At 26.8% G+C, this 14,178-nt stretch overlaps 2 protein-coding genes across 2 annotated transcripts; both read right to left on the bottom strand.

Annotated features, from left to right (window-relative positions):
- Positions 1-61: 61 nt before the first annotated feature.
- Positions 62-1,324, bottom strand: Phum_PHUM131470 (uncharacterized protein; the record flags this gene model as incomplete). The annotated part of the gene is made up of 5 exons (XM_002424438.1): positions 62-178; positions 267-329; positions 465-606; positions 972-1,131; positions 1,210-1,324. 5 exons carry the CDS (start codon positions 1,322-1,324, stop codon positions 62-64), a joined length of 597 nt encoding a protein of 198 aa, XP_002424483.1.
- A 2,386-nt stretch (positions 1,325-3,710) lies between these two features.
- Positions 3,711-13,644, bottom strand: Phum_PHUM131460 (voltage-activated ion channel, putative; the record flags this gene model as incomplete). Its single annotated transcript, XM_002424437.1, has 7 exons — positions 3,711-3,844; positions 4,185-4,584; positions 7,103-7,258; positions 7,427-7,674; positions 7,763-7,943; positions 8,038-8,303; positions 13,488-13,644. 7 exons carry the CDS (start codon positions 13,642-13,644, stop codon positions 3,711-3,713), a joined length of 1,542 nt encoding a protein of 513 aa, XP_002424482.1.
- Between the last annotated feature and the right edge of the window lie 534 nt (positions 13,645-14,178).

Raw genomic sequence — 14,178 nt, 5'->3', positions numbered from 1 at the left:
AAAGACATTTTATGACTTACTTAAAAAATACCCAGGTAGAAAGGTATATCGAATAGAAAATTTAACGTTGCATTGCATGAACCTGTTCCAATGCTTCTTCGATTTTTGATGCATTATTTTCAATCGCTTCTAATTGACTATTAAGTTGTGTTGACAAAACCAATAGCTTGTTAACATTCTAATAACAACAATATTACAAATTAATTATTTAAAATATACATAATGAATTAAAAAATAATATCCATGATATCATAAAGACTACTTACACTTTCCGAATTCTCAATCGCAGCTTCTTGTAGAGCAAAATTTTTCGCTGTTGCCATCAAATTCTACAACAAAATATTATAGTTATATTTAAAAATTAAATTACAACCAGACATAATATCATTGTGATGAAACTTGTGTGAAATCATATGATGGCACACAAAACAAAAACGGTGGAAAATAAATTTGTGTCGTCGTACCTCATTAGATTTTGAACCTCTTTGAATTTGTCTAGCAATGGCAGCTATATTATTTACATTAACTTGAACTCTATCGCATAATCGATGTTTAGATTCAACGAATAAATTTTTTGCACTCGTGCTAGACGCCGATACCATTTTACTACACGATACAAAAAATAATAATTACAACGTCAAAAAAAAAAAAAAACAATATTTATTCAATCGTAAATTGAATGTAAGAATAAATTAAAATAATAACCGTTTGTTGTAAATCAATAATAAAAATAAATTTTCCAGTGAGTAAAGTTTTCCTATTAGTCACTCACAAAAAAAAAAAAAAAATGTACTCAAACAAACGTGGTTATAGAAACTATGCGACACCTGCCGGTCAATTTTTAAAACTACTTGTTTACTTCTAAACTTGTTTTTCCCGCCAATAATTTCATCGAAAAAAAAAAACACAGTTGTTTTAAATATATAAAAATAAATTTTTTTTTAATATAAAAAATAACGACAAAAGCGTACTTATTTAATTTAATATTATACTCGTCACTTCTTAATACGTGAAAACCCAAACCGTGCAACATTAAAAAACATTTTTTACCATTTGAAAATTCATTTTTACCAAATGATCTCCTTTTAAGAAATTTCCAAACGATTTTATCTCTTTTCGCATGTTCCGAACCTAAAAAATTTAAAGTAATGGCAAAAAAAAAGAAAAAAGTGAAAAAATAATTTGTTGTAAGCGTTATGCAGAAACTACCTTCGATTTCGGTATTTAAATCTAAATTTTTTCCAATACCCAAACACGAATTTAAATAATAATATTTTAAAAGTTTCTTTTTATAAAAAATCCTATTTTTATTATTATTATCCATAAGGATTTGAGTTTTTTGGAGAGAAATCCGAGATTCGTCACGTTGTAAATTAATTTTAAGTAAATTTAATTCTTCTTTAATTAAATTTTCTTTTAATAAAAAATTTTTAATGTCTTTTGTTTCATCGATCAATGATTTCGATTTGATTTTACACTTATAATTATTATTATTATCAATTTTTTTCAATATGAATTCTTTAAGAGTTACACTCGAATCGTATTTTTTTAAAACTTTTAAAAAATTTAAATTTTTTTCACAAACTTTTCTCAATGAATTTGATTTCGGCGTATACTTTTCATTCCCACCACCACCACCACCATTTAATTTTTCATAATCAAATTTTAATTTAAAAAATAATTCATTTTCATATTTATCAATGTCGGACATTTTTACAAAATAAATCAATTTCAAAATAATTTTTATTATTTCATTTTGCTGTTATTCTAAACCGTTGGAAATTTACTCATGAGTAAAAGTGCAGCCAACTCAAACCATAGACGTTAATAAAAAATTCAACTTTTTTACACCAGGGGGGGGGGAACGTAATAAACAACATAAAAATTTTTATTTTACTCTATGCTCCTCTTTTGAAATTTTCATTTCACTTATCAAATTACAATTAATTACAATTCCTTTGATGAGTTAATTTTAAAAAAACGAAACTAAAATTAAAACCTGCCCGTTTCATTAAGCCATATTTATAAAAAATTTAAAAGTTAGTTTTACTTTTCCAAACAAAAACAATTAAAAAATAAATTTATACAAAACATGCCACCATCAAACTTTCAATCTTTTTTTTTTTTTTATAACATTTTAATTATCTACCACATAATAATAATCACTTCATTTGATATTATAAAAAATATTTAATGAATAAACTTTATAAAAAAGAAACTTTATACGAGGAAAAAGTAATGAAATTAATTAATCTACCACTTACCTTAAATACATTATTAGTATACTTAAATATATATATATATATATATGGGGAAAATTAACAAGTGACAAATTTCTTTACAAAATGAAACAAACCCTTTTTAATCAATTTTATCAACAACAGCAAAAAGGTATGCAGCCAGCACCTTATTGAAAACAAAGAATTGTTAAGATATTACTTACCTTTCTACAGTAAAATTAAAAAAGAGAGACAGGTAGTGTAACCAAAAACCAAATTTAGAAGGCAGACATGTTGAATGTAAAAAACAATTTAAGTAAATCAGTTAAACGAATGTTTCTTCTGCTGTAAAATTCTTCTTTAACCAATTCATAAACCACACAATAACAAATAATTTGTGTATAAATCAATAGAGTTTGAATTTACCGCAACAACAACAACAAACTGAACATGTTAGAACCTGATTTGTATTGTCAAATAAAATTACCTGTGGGAAGAGGGGAGGGGAGCGGAGCGGGGCGGAGCGGGGGGGGGAAACCGAACAAATATAATTTAAATATTATAAAAATTCAATAAAATATTTATTTCTTTTTTTTTTTCCGAAAATATTTTTAACAATTTTTTAAAACAATAACCCTTGATGATTAAATATAATTAAATACATTATTTTCTATCGTTCGATTAATAATTTTTACGCCATTATTAAATTTTTTTTTTTTTTTCGTTTGTTTGGCAATCGATTCAAAAAAAAAAAAAAAAAAATTAAACTTTCAGGACCGTAATAAAGAAAATGAAAATAAAAAAAAAATCTTTTCGTTGCATTTGTACAAAAAATTCCATACCCAAAAAAATAAATAAAAAAAATTTTTTTTTTTTAATTATTGATGATGATCGTTACGTACCTTAATTACATAAACACGCACCCACTCACGCACACACGCACTCTCTCTCTCTCTCCCTAAATAAATAAATATTTATAATATAATTTCGATAATTTAAAAAATAATAATAATAATAATAATTATTCAACGACATTTTTTTTTGTTTTTTTTTTTTTCAATCGTACAAAAAATAAATTTTTTTTTGTTTCTCCTCCGTTCTATTAAAAATTCTTTTTTATTAAATTTTTTTTTTTTTTTTGGTTTTATTGCAATCGTTTTTATTTAAAAATAATTATTATTATTAATAAGGAAAATTTTAGATACACGTGTTAAAAACTCACGGTTGGACACGTGTCGTCATCAAACCGAACGTTGTTTGTGCCTTTGTAAAATTGTATACGGCGGATTATTTGAATTCCCTTGAAAAGATCTTCTAGTAGTAGAACCATCGTTATTATTATTATTATTATTATTAATATTATTACTATTATCTTCTTCTTCGACGGTTTCCGTCGCGTTAGGTAATAAAAATTGTTTTCTATAAAAAAAATTTTTTTTTTTAAACGTTAAGAGTCTTGGCATTTCCGGTTTTTATTTAAACGAGACAAACTCACTTCGAGGGTGACGACGAATGTTTTGTTTTCTGTTCTATTTTCGATGCTCTCCTTTTCATTCTGTTATGAAAAACTGTGACGTCACCGATTAATTGAGTTAATTTATCTTCCAAATTTTCTATAGAACTTTCTAGAAAAAAAAAAAACAAAAAAAAAGGGTAATAAAAAAAGAATTATGTCGTCGTCGACGAAATATTAAAAAATAATAATGATTGTAATAATAATAATAATAATAATAAATTTATTACTTGTTTCTAAAACCTTTAAGCAAATTTTGTTTGTTTGTTTGTTTCTTGTCCGATAGAAAAAGGAAATTAATAAAATTTTTTTTTTTTTTTTCGTTCGAGAAATAAAAGAGAAAAAAAAAGGGAAAAATTATTAAAATAAACGGATTTATTATTATTATTATTATTAATATTATTAATATTTTCGTCTTTGACGACGATAAATTCCCTTTTTTTTTATGTTACCTAATCTGTCGACTTTGTCTTTGAGCGTTTCATGTTCGACTTGTGATTTTTTAAAAGCGTTCTCATCCAAAAGTCCATCTTTTCTCAACAATTGACAACCTCTTTCCATGAGACTGTGTCTCGCATCCGGATAATCGACCAACGCTTCCCACAAATCTCTTTTCGCAAGACAAAACAAATCCGAATACCCTAAACTCCTAACGTTTGCCGTCCTTCTATTTCCGGTACGATTTCCGGCTATTTCTAAAACGCTGACTTCGCCGAAAACGCTTCCGGCTCCTAAAGTTGCCAACACCGTGTCCCCGTCGTCTGCGACGACGCTTAAACGACCTCTTTTAACTATGTACATTTCTTTTCCCACGTCTCCTTTTCTACAAATGTAATCACCAGGGCTGAAAACCTTGGGAAAAAAAAAAAAATTCGTATATCAAATCCGAATCGCGATTCGAATATATATAAAGAAACGATCGTATCGTGTGTACCGTTACGAAAAAAAATTAAATTTTATCGTGGATTTAGATAAAATTACCAAAAAAAAACAAAAAAACTTTTTGTCTGCTAACTTTTAAAATTTTCAATTCATTTAATTAAAAAAAAAAAAAAAAAAAGTTTTTTTTTCGTTTTCTTCTTCTTCTTCTTGGGAAAACATTTCCTTTAGACAAATGATAAATGATTTTAACAACCGAAACCCAATTCTTTTTCCTTCCCCCCCCACACCTCCCACTCTCTCTCTTTCACTTTCTTTTGACACGTTTCTTAAATGAAATTATTATTAGTATTAATATCGTGTCAGCAAAATTTAATAAATTAATTATTGTAAAATAGGTCGTGTTAAACATTCCCTTTTTCCACCACCAACCCGCACACGCATCGGTGATGACGTAGTAAAAAAAAAAAAAAAAAAACATTTCCGAAAACAATTTTCATTGATAACTGATAACAACAAACAACGTTTATGATAAGTGACATTATCAAAAGAAAAAAAAAAGGTAAAAAACCTGAAATCCATCGTAATTTATCAAAGAAAAAACTTTTTAAATTAACTTTATATTCCATTTAATTTTTTTTTTACCGGGAATATTTTTAATTATTATCATCATCATCATCATCATCATCATCATCATCATCATCATCATCATCATCATCATCATCATCGTCGTCATCGTCACCATCATCATTATTATTATTATTATTGTTTTTAAAATGTCTTTTGCTTCTTTATTTTCATACGACAAAATCAAACTTAACCGCCATTTTGTTTTTGTTTGTTTTCGTCTTTTCCACTTTAATTATTATTATTGTCATCATTATCATTATTATTATTATCATCACCGCAATTGTTTTTTTTTTTTTTGGGGGGGGGGGGTTTCGCGGGTCTTATCGTCGGTTCTTATTTTTTTTTTTTTTTTATGTAAAAAGGCTGACCGACGTTATTCCCAATTTTATCTCTCTCTTTCCCCTTTTCTCTCTCTCTCTCTCTCTCTTTCTCTTTCCCTCCTTCCACCTAGTTTCCGTTTCCTGGATCATTCATTCGAGAATTTATTTATTTATTTTATTTTATTTTTTTTTTTTGATAAAGGGTAAATCAAAGTCAAGACATTGAATTCATTAAAATAATAAATAAATAATTAATAACTCGCCATATTGATTGTGATGACTCATTGGAAACAAAAAAAAAAAAAATAATAAAAAAAAAAACAAAAAAAAAACACTTCATTTATATATATTTTTAATTATTATTTTTATTTAGTTAATAAATAATAATTTATGCCATTTATTTATTTTAATTAATGAATAATAAAAAAATTCTCATTAATATTTTTTTTTTGTTGTTGTTGTTGTCGAGTGCGTCGTGGTAATAGAAACTAAATAATTTAATTAATATTTTTAATGAATCCTTTTCTTTTTAAAAAAAAAATCATAATAATAATTATTATTATTTGAATAATTTTTTTTATTATTCGAAATTAAATTATTAACGAATATAAAAAAAAAAACGTTTTTTTTTTTTTTGTTTTTTCTATTTCCACGAAAAAAATTGCAATTTAATTAATTTTGACCTTCATCCGGTTTTTTCTGTTTTTTTTTTTTTTTTTTTTTTTTTTTCAATTTCATAACAATTTTATTCATGTAGAAAAGAGAGAGAGAGAGAGAGAGAGAGAGAGAGAGAAAATTCATTCATTCATCATAGTTGGCTTATGTCAAAACAAAACGTTCGATTTATCATCATCATCATCATCATTATTATTATAAACGTTCGTTTACGTCAATCGTACGACGCTTCGATGATTTTTTAACTTTTACATGTATGAATACACGTCGGATAAACCGTTCGATGCATTCCCGTTCGATTCTTACATGAATTTATCCAATACTGCGTACAGTAATAATAATAATAATAATAATAATAATAATAATAATAATAATAATAATAATAATAATAATAATGATAATAATAATAATTTGAGAAAGTAAATAAACATTAAAAAAAAAAAAACGTAAAGTAAAAAGAAAAACGTTTTAATGAGTTTCCATGAATCACAAATCCGAACCAAACGAACCAATCAAAACGAAATGAAAAAACGAAAGAGAGAAAGAGAGAGATAAAAGAAAGGGAAACGGAAATACGGTAAAAAAAGGAAGAAGAAAAAAAAAAAATCTAATGAATCGTAAACCGGTTCAAATCAAAAAAAAAAAAAAAAACCGTTAATAACAAAAAATAATCTCAAAAATTTATCCGGGATAAATTTAATGATGTGGAAAAAGAAAAAAAAAAAAATTATGAGGGAATATAAAAAAAAAAAATGGCGAACGAAACAAAAAAAAAAAAAGAAAAAAAGAAAAATTAATTTTCCCCCCCCCCCCCAAAAAAAAAAAAAAATCAAAAATTAACGAAAAAAAAAAATTTAATAAAATACCTGGAGTCGAAGTTTTAAAACTAATTCTTCCAGTAAACCAGGTTCGCAATCTTGAAATATTTGAACTTGTTTAAGTGTGTCCAAATGAACGTGAATTGCTATTTCCGCTTTTAATTTATCCGGAAGTGCGGCAAGTACTCTATCTTCGTCTAATGCCTATTTGAAAAGTCAAAAAAAAATCGGTATCATTTTACGTCATCTCTCTCTCTCTCTTTCCTCTCTCCCTCACACTTTTAATTTACTTCATTATTCCAAAAAAAAAAAAAAAAAAAAAAAAAAAAAACGAACGTGTCACTAGAATAATAATAAATCACGTTTAAATACCTGTTTGTTCGCCCACGTGTAAGCAAACCATCGAATAACTCTCGCTTCTAAATCTTTGGATACTTTACGAAAGGTCATGTACTGTTTGACCCCGTCCATACGATTTTGAAAATCGACTCTCGCCAAATTCATGTTGCTTATCATGCTTCCGATGTTACCGACAATTGTTGCAAATATCAAAACTCCAGCTAGAAAATCTGCCACGACGAAAAGATATTCGGCATCGTTTTCCGGTTGCGGAGTTTCACCTGCAACAACAAAAAAAAAAAATTTCCTTTTTAAAATCGTAATAACGTCGAATTTCCTTCCTTCTTCTTTCCGGAAACGAAAAATTACCTATGGTCGTTAGAGTCAACGTCGACCAATAAAAACTATAAATGTACTGCCTCGTCAATGTGCTGTTTTTCGGTCCTTTAGTATTGTAAACCCAATTATCGGTACCGAAACCTATGACGTAACTGATAGCAAAATAAAAACACGCGTTCCAATGTATGAGCACCAATATGGCGAGCACGACCTGTTTATTAAAATAAAAAAAAAAAAATTGATTTTTATTGGTGAAGTTAAGAAACGGAAAATTTATTGCCTACGAAAGGAAATTTTTATCGTACCTTACATATTCGAAAAGCGTTTGGATATCCGGTTCCGGTTTCCGTACGATCGAAAAACTCACCCAAACGTGGAACTCTAAACAAACGATTAACTCTCACGATGACCGGACACGGTACTTTTCCCATACAATTCTGCGGCGACCACCAATAATAAGCTATATCCGTCGGTAACAAACTCAACATATCCGTTTTCCATCTTCCGGTCGATACGTAATGTTTACGAAGTTTTCTCGAATCGTTGACCAACAAACCTTGTTCCAAATAGCCTGAAAAAAAAAAAAAAAAAAAAAAAAAAAATTGATTCTTCGGATTAATACGAAAACGGGCGGAAACGACCCCCAACCCCCCGACCCCCCCGACAAAAAAACGAGACAGACTCGATTCCAAGAAAGAAAGGTGTTTCGCTTATATAAATTTTTTTTAATGTTGATTTAACCGGGTGTGTCATTTATTGACCGCCATATTTTTTTTTTTCCTTTTATGTTTTATTACTTACTTAAACAAACACGAATTTTTCCTTTTTTTTTTTGTTTGTTTGTTTGCAAAATTTTCTCGGTAGTAAAAAAAAAAAATTATTTTTCCTATCAATTCGGCCATTTTTTTTTTCTCTTATCAATTTTCAAGGTTAAATCGGTCAAACCGATTAAATCGATCGATAATTTAACGTACGACGGAGATTCGGTTAAAATTTAAAAACGATTTCGAATTTACGCGCCAATTTTTTCATAATGAACAAAAACAGTATTACCAACTTAAAATTAGTAAATATCGGAAACGTTTTTATTTTGTTCTGTCATTACGATTATTTTTCAAATGACGAAATGGGGGGAGGGGGAAACTTTAAACGGTTTAAAAATTGATTTACGATTATTTTCTTTTAAAAAAAAAAAATTTTCTTTCTTTCTTTCTCTCTCTGTCTCTTTCTTACGAATAAAAAAAAAAACTATCCAATCAATAAATCTTTAATAATTTTAATGTCGGAAAATATTTATTGCCTTTTGAGAAAAAAAAAAAAAAATTTTTCTTGTCGTTTTTTTATTATCATCTGGAAAAATAAAAAGAAAATTTTTTTTTTTTTTTTTTTTACGGCTTTGCAGATAAACGAATGAGAAAATTTTTTTTTTTAGACTTTTGTAAAAGCGTAAAATTGTTAATAAAAGAAAAAAAAGACGAAAAAAAATTAAGACGACAGAGAAAATAAAAAAAAATTTGACCGTAAGTTAAACATTAAAATTCAATTTAAAAAATTTTCTTTTTCTCGGTCGTAAGCTAAATATAAAAATTCAATAAAAATAATTATTTCTAACATATTTGCGTGTATTTTTTACGTTGAAAATTTCTTTCCGAAATTTTCCCGCGTTTTTTTCTCGTTTTATAAATTAAAATAAAGCAGACGAAATAAAAAAAAAAAAAAAATTTGAATAAATTTTATATAAATAAAAAAACGATTTTTGGCTTAATTAAATTTTAGGTCAAAATAATAAATTAGCATTTAAAAAACATTAAATTAAAAAAATTCGAATTTAATCGAATTTAATCGAATCACGATTACAAACCTTAAAAAAAAAAAAAAAATTAAAATTTCGGTCAAGGATTTTTTTTTTTTTTTATTTAATCTTATTCGAATCGTTTGTTTTCTCTTTTGGTTGTTGTCATTAACAAACAATATTGTAAAAAATTTTATCACGTTCGAACGAAAAAAAATCGGTTGCATAATAATAATAATAATAATAATGAATTTTTATTATTATTAATTATCAATTAACGATTTTTTTTTTGGCAAACTTTTCCATAAAAAAAAAATATTTAATTTTTTTTTTTTTTTTTTAAATAATTTGGCAAACCTGTGTTTTAAAAAAAAACTCGTGCCAGACAAGAAAGAAACTTTTTTATTTTATATTTATTACTACTTACTCCTGATTTTTTTTTTTGAGGGGGAGTGGGAAGAAGGGGAAGGGAAAGCGTAGTAAATGCGGTTTCTTAGTTTTCCCTTAAGTTAAATTTTCATTTTTCTTTTTTTTTTCCCAAGAGTATTCGATTCGAATCTTTCAAGTTTCGGAAAACTTTTTTTAAAAAAAAAAACTTTTCAACTTCGTCTTGCACTACTACCACTACTACTAATTTTAAACTTTGTCTACTATTTTTAGCAGAAAGATTGCATCTGCAACATTAATAATAATAATAATAATAATAATAATAATAATAATAATAATAATAATTTTTTACAATTCGAAAATCCGTTTAATTCACGAATTAATTCATTAAAGAAAAAAAATCGTAAGGACTCAACGATCGACCAATGAGATAACGCCAACAGTAAACTCTGATTGGTTGAAATAAAATTTTAATTAAAATCATTTCCGATAAATGTCTCTGTTCTAATTAAAAACAAAATTTCTTTTTTTTTTTTTCTTTTATTATTCCCATTAAAAAAATTTTCATCGTGAAATGTTTTGGAAACAACAAAAAATTCCAGGCATGTTTTTTCATTTTTTTTTTTTTTTTTAAACTTCCATACGTGACTTTAAAAATTTTCACGGAGTCAAAATTAAAAAGGGGAGAGAAAAGAGAGAGAGAGAGAAGGGGAAAAGGAAGGAAAGGGAGAGGGAATAAGAAATTAAATTAAACGAGACCGAAATGTGTTGTAAAAAAAAAAAAAAAAAAAAAAAAGAGAGTAAGTAAAAGAAACCGAAAAGGAAAAAAGGAAAAAGGAAAAAAGGAAAAAGGAAAAAGGAAAAAAGGAAAAAGGAAAAAAGGAAAAAAAAATTTTAAAGAAAATAGTAAACAAAAATAAAATTACGTAATGACATCAAAGGAAAATAATTAAAAAATAAAAAATAAAAAAAAAAAAAAAAAACCTTTGACCATTTAAAAAAAGGAAAAAAAAGGAAAAGAAATAATAAAAATGTATTAAAAGAAAAAAAAAAAAAAGGAAAAAAGGAAAAAATTTAAAAACCGTAATTTTTTGTCTTGTTTGTGCTTAACTTACCCGCCGACGCCGACGCCGCCGCCGATAGCAAATAAATATTTTTTTTTTTTTTTTAATATTTACGGTGGGAAAAAACAATTAATTTTATTTATTACCGTAATAAATTATTTAAATAATATTATTATTACCCCCCCCACTAATAAAACTTCAAAAAACAAAAAATTAAACGACGACGATAACGATAACGACACCACGTTAACCTTAATTATTACTTTTTATCATTTCCCCCCACTTTCCCTTCCGCCCTTTTCGCCCCTTCCACCCCCACTTCTTTTGACTTTTATCACCACAGTAATTATTTCGTTAATTTTCTTTTTTCATCATTTTGAATCAATCATCCCGAAGGATTCATTTTATTCACGTTTTTTTTTTTTAAATACCTTTTCTATCCTTCTCACTTATCATAATTTTTAAAAAAAATTTGAAAATGTCGGTTGCGCGCCATTTTTTTTCTTTTTTTTTTTACACCGTTTGCAAAAATTCACACACGAAAGATTTTCTTTTTTTTTTCTCATGCTAATTAAAACTTTCATCGCTTTTATTTAATTAAGTGTAAAAAGTTTTTTTTTTTCCATTTCCTTTAACCCCTTCTTTATCCCTTCCTCTTTCCTAGTATGAGGTCCCCCTTCCTTTCACCGCCCTCTTAAAATCCTTTTTAATTTTTTTTTTATTAAAAAAAACGCATTTCCGTTTTTATTTTTGTCGTTTTTTTTCACGTTTTTTTTTTTTTATTTATTTTATTTGTTCAGTTTTAACTTCATTTATTTTTCCGTATGTAATTATTATTATTATTACGTAATTAAAGGGGGGGTTACAGAAAAAAGAAAATCCCGTGGGAATAATTTAATTACGATTTTTTTTCTTTCACGTTTTCGTCCCGTGGGATGCGTACGAATACGTAAAAAAACGATTCGGAGTTATTGGAAAAAAAAAAAATATCGCGATAACCGGATATGGAAAGTTTCGTTCGTTTCCGCTTTACCCTTCCCCTCCGCCCCCCACCTCTTTTCGTCACGTATCGAAAATAATAATAATAATAACAAAAAATTAATCGAGGAGTAAAAAATTGCAGTAAAAAAAAAAAAATTTTTTTTCCAGTCAATAAAAAAATTAATGAATATTCCAGACGACGCTTCATAAATAATAATAAAATAATAATAATAATAATTTGTTTTAAATTGTTCGTCGACGACGCGCGTGCCAATAAAATAAAATAAAATTCTGGCAACAATTTTTTTTAATTTAAATTTAATTCGATTTGAGTTAATCGGATGTTTAAATTTACGCCATCTTGTATTTTAAATGGAAAGAAAAAAAATTTTTTTTTTTTTGTTTTTCTGAACGTAATCAAACCTTTTGAATAATTTACTGGAAAAAAGAAACGAAAATATTTGTCCACCGAATTTTATTCTCTCTCTCTTTATTTCTTTTTCTCTATTTTTCTCTTTCTCTCTCTTTATTTCTCTATTACTTTTTTACTTTTTTCTTTTTTTCTCTTTTCTCTATCACTTTCTCTTTTTTTTCTCTTTCTTTACCTTTTTCTCTTTCTCTATTTCTCTTTTTTTCTGTCTTTCTTTCTTTTTCTCTTACCTTTCTCTCTCTCTCTAACTTATTTCCGACTTTTACTCTTTTTTACTCTTTGTCTTTCTGTTTTTCTCTCTTTTTTTGTCTTTGTTTCTTTCTTTCTCTTTTTCTTTCATTTTCTTTTATTCTTTTTAACTTTCTCTCTCTCTCTCTTTCTGTTTCTCTCTTTCTCTAACTTATTTCCGACTTTTACTCATTGTCTTTCTGTTTTTCTCTCTTTTTCTCTTTGTTTCTCTTTTTGTCTGTTTGTTTCTCTTTTTCTCTGTCGTTCTCTCTCACTTATTCTTTGTCTCTTTCTTGTCTCTAGCTCTATTAATTTCTTTTTCCCTCTCTCTTCCCGTTTCTCCCTTCTCTCCTCTTTCTCTTACGTCTCCATTCTCTCCCTTTTCTCTCTCTCTCTCGATTCCAGTTTCACATTTCACTAATAAAATTTTTTTTTCACAAACCGGTTCCGAGAATTTTCATTAACGAGTTTTTCAAATATAAATCATTAATTTAACTCCATTTAAAAATCGTGGAATCAGAATTTTTTTTTTTAACGAGAATTTCATATGAAGCCGTATTTTAAAATTCTAAAAAAAATAAAGGTTTTGTTTTAATGGGAATGCGTTTACTTACGTGAAATTTTCACGAAATGATAATTTATCCAAACGGAATTCGTAAAAAGGATTTTTTCTTTTTTTTTTTTTTTTGTTTGAAGAAAACCTTTTCTATGTAAATTTTTAGATTTTAAAGTATACTTTATCGTGATATAATTTTCAATATTATACCAGAGTTTGTTGTTTTTTATTTAAATACGTGACGGAAACGCGTTGTTGTTGTCGTCATCGCGCGTGCGCGGTAAATGAAAAAAAAACAAAATGGCGTCGGAACTTACCTTCGTGAGCGTGTATTATTGTATCTATTAAATAAATGGCGTCACTTGTATAATCTAAGAACCACCATAAATGAGGCACGGCGTTGTTTAATTCCCAAAAAACTGCTCTACCCAAAACGAATATAAGATTGTAGAGAACGGCCATGGAAACGACCATTATCCACTGGAACAGAACAAACAAAACAATGATAACACCTCATAAAATAATAATAATAATGATAATAATAATAATAATAACGATAAATTCATTAACTGATAAATTAAATTAACTTTTATTATTATTATTATTATTATTATTATTAGTATTAGTATTTATTTCCGGTCGAACGAACGATTTCAAATAATAAATCGATAAAATATAATGGAGAGAAATAAGGAAATTATTTTTCAATTAAATGATAATAATAATAATAATAATAATAATAATAATAAATGGAAAAAGAATGAATTGAAAAACAAAACAAAACAAAAAAAAATTTTTTTTTTTTTTCACTTATTTTACGCTTGAATTGAAAAAACTAAATGTCAAGTGACGTCATAATTGACGTCATTAATTTATTTTTTTTCAATGATCACTTTCATCTCTGGGATAGATGGAGGGGAAAGGGCGTGGAGGAGGGGCGGGGAGGTGAATGAAAACGAGAAGAAGAAAAAATCAAAGGATATTTTTTTTTTTTTTTTAAAAACACCG

The sequence above is a fragment of the Pediculus humanus genome, genomic scaffold, assembly GCF_000006295.1.
Source record: "Pediculus humanus corporis 1103172107477 genomic scaffold, whole genome shotgun sequence".
Lineage (NCBI taxonomy): Eukaryota > Metazoa > Arthropoda > Insecta > Psocodea > Pediculidae > Pediculus > Pediculus humanus.
The sequence above is the reverse complement of the archived record's forward strand: the minus strand, read 5'-3'. Positions and strand labels throughout refer to the sequence as shown.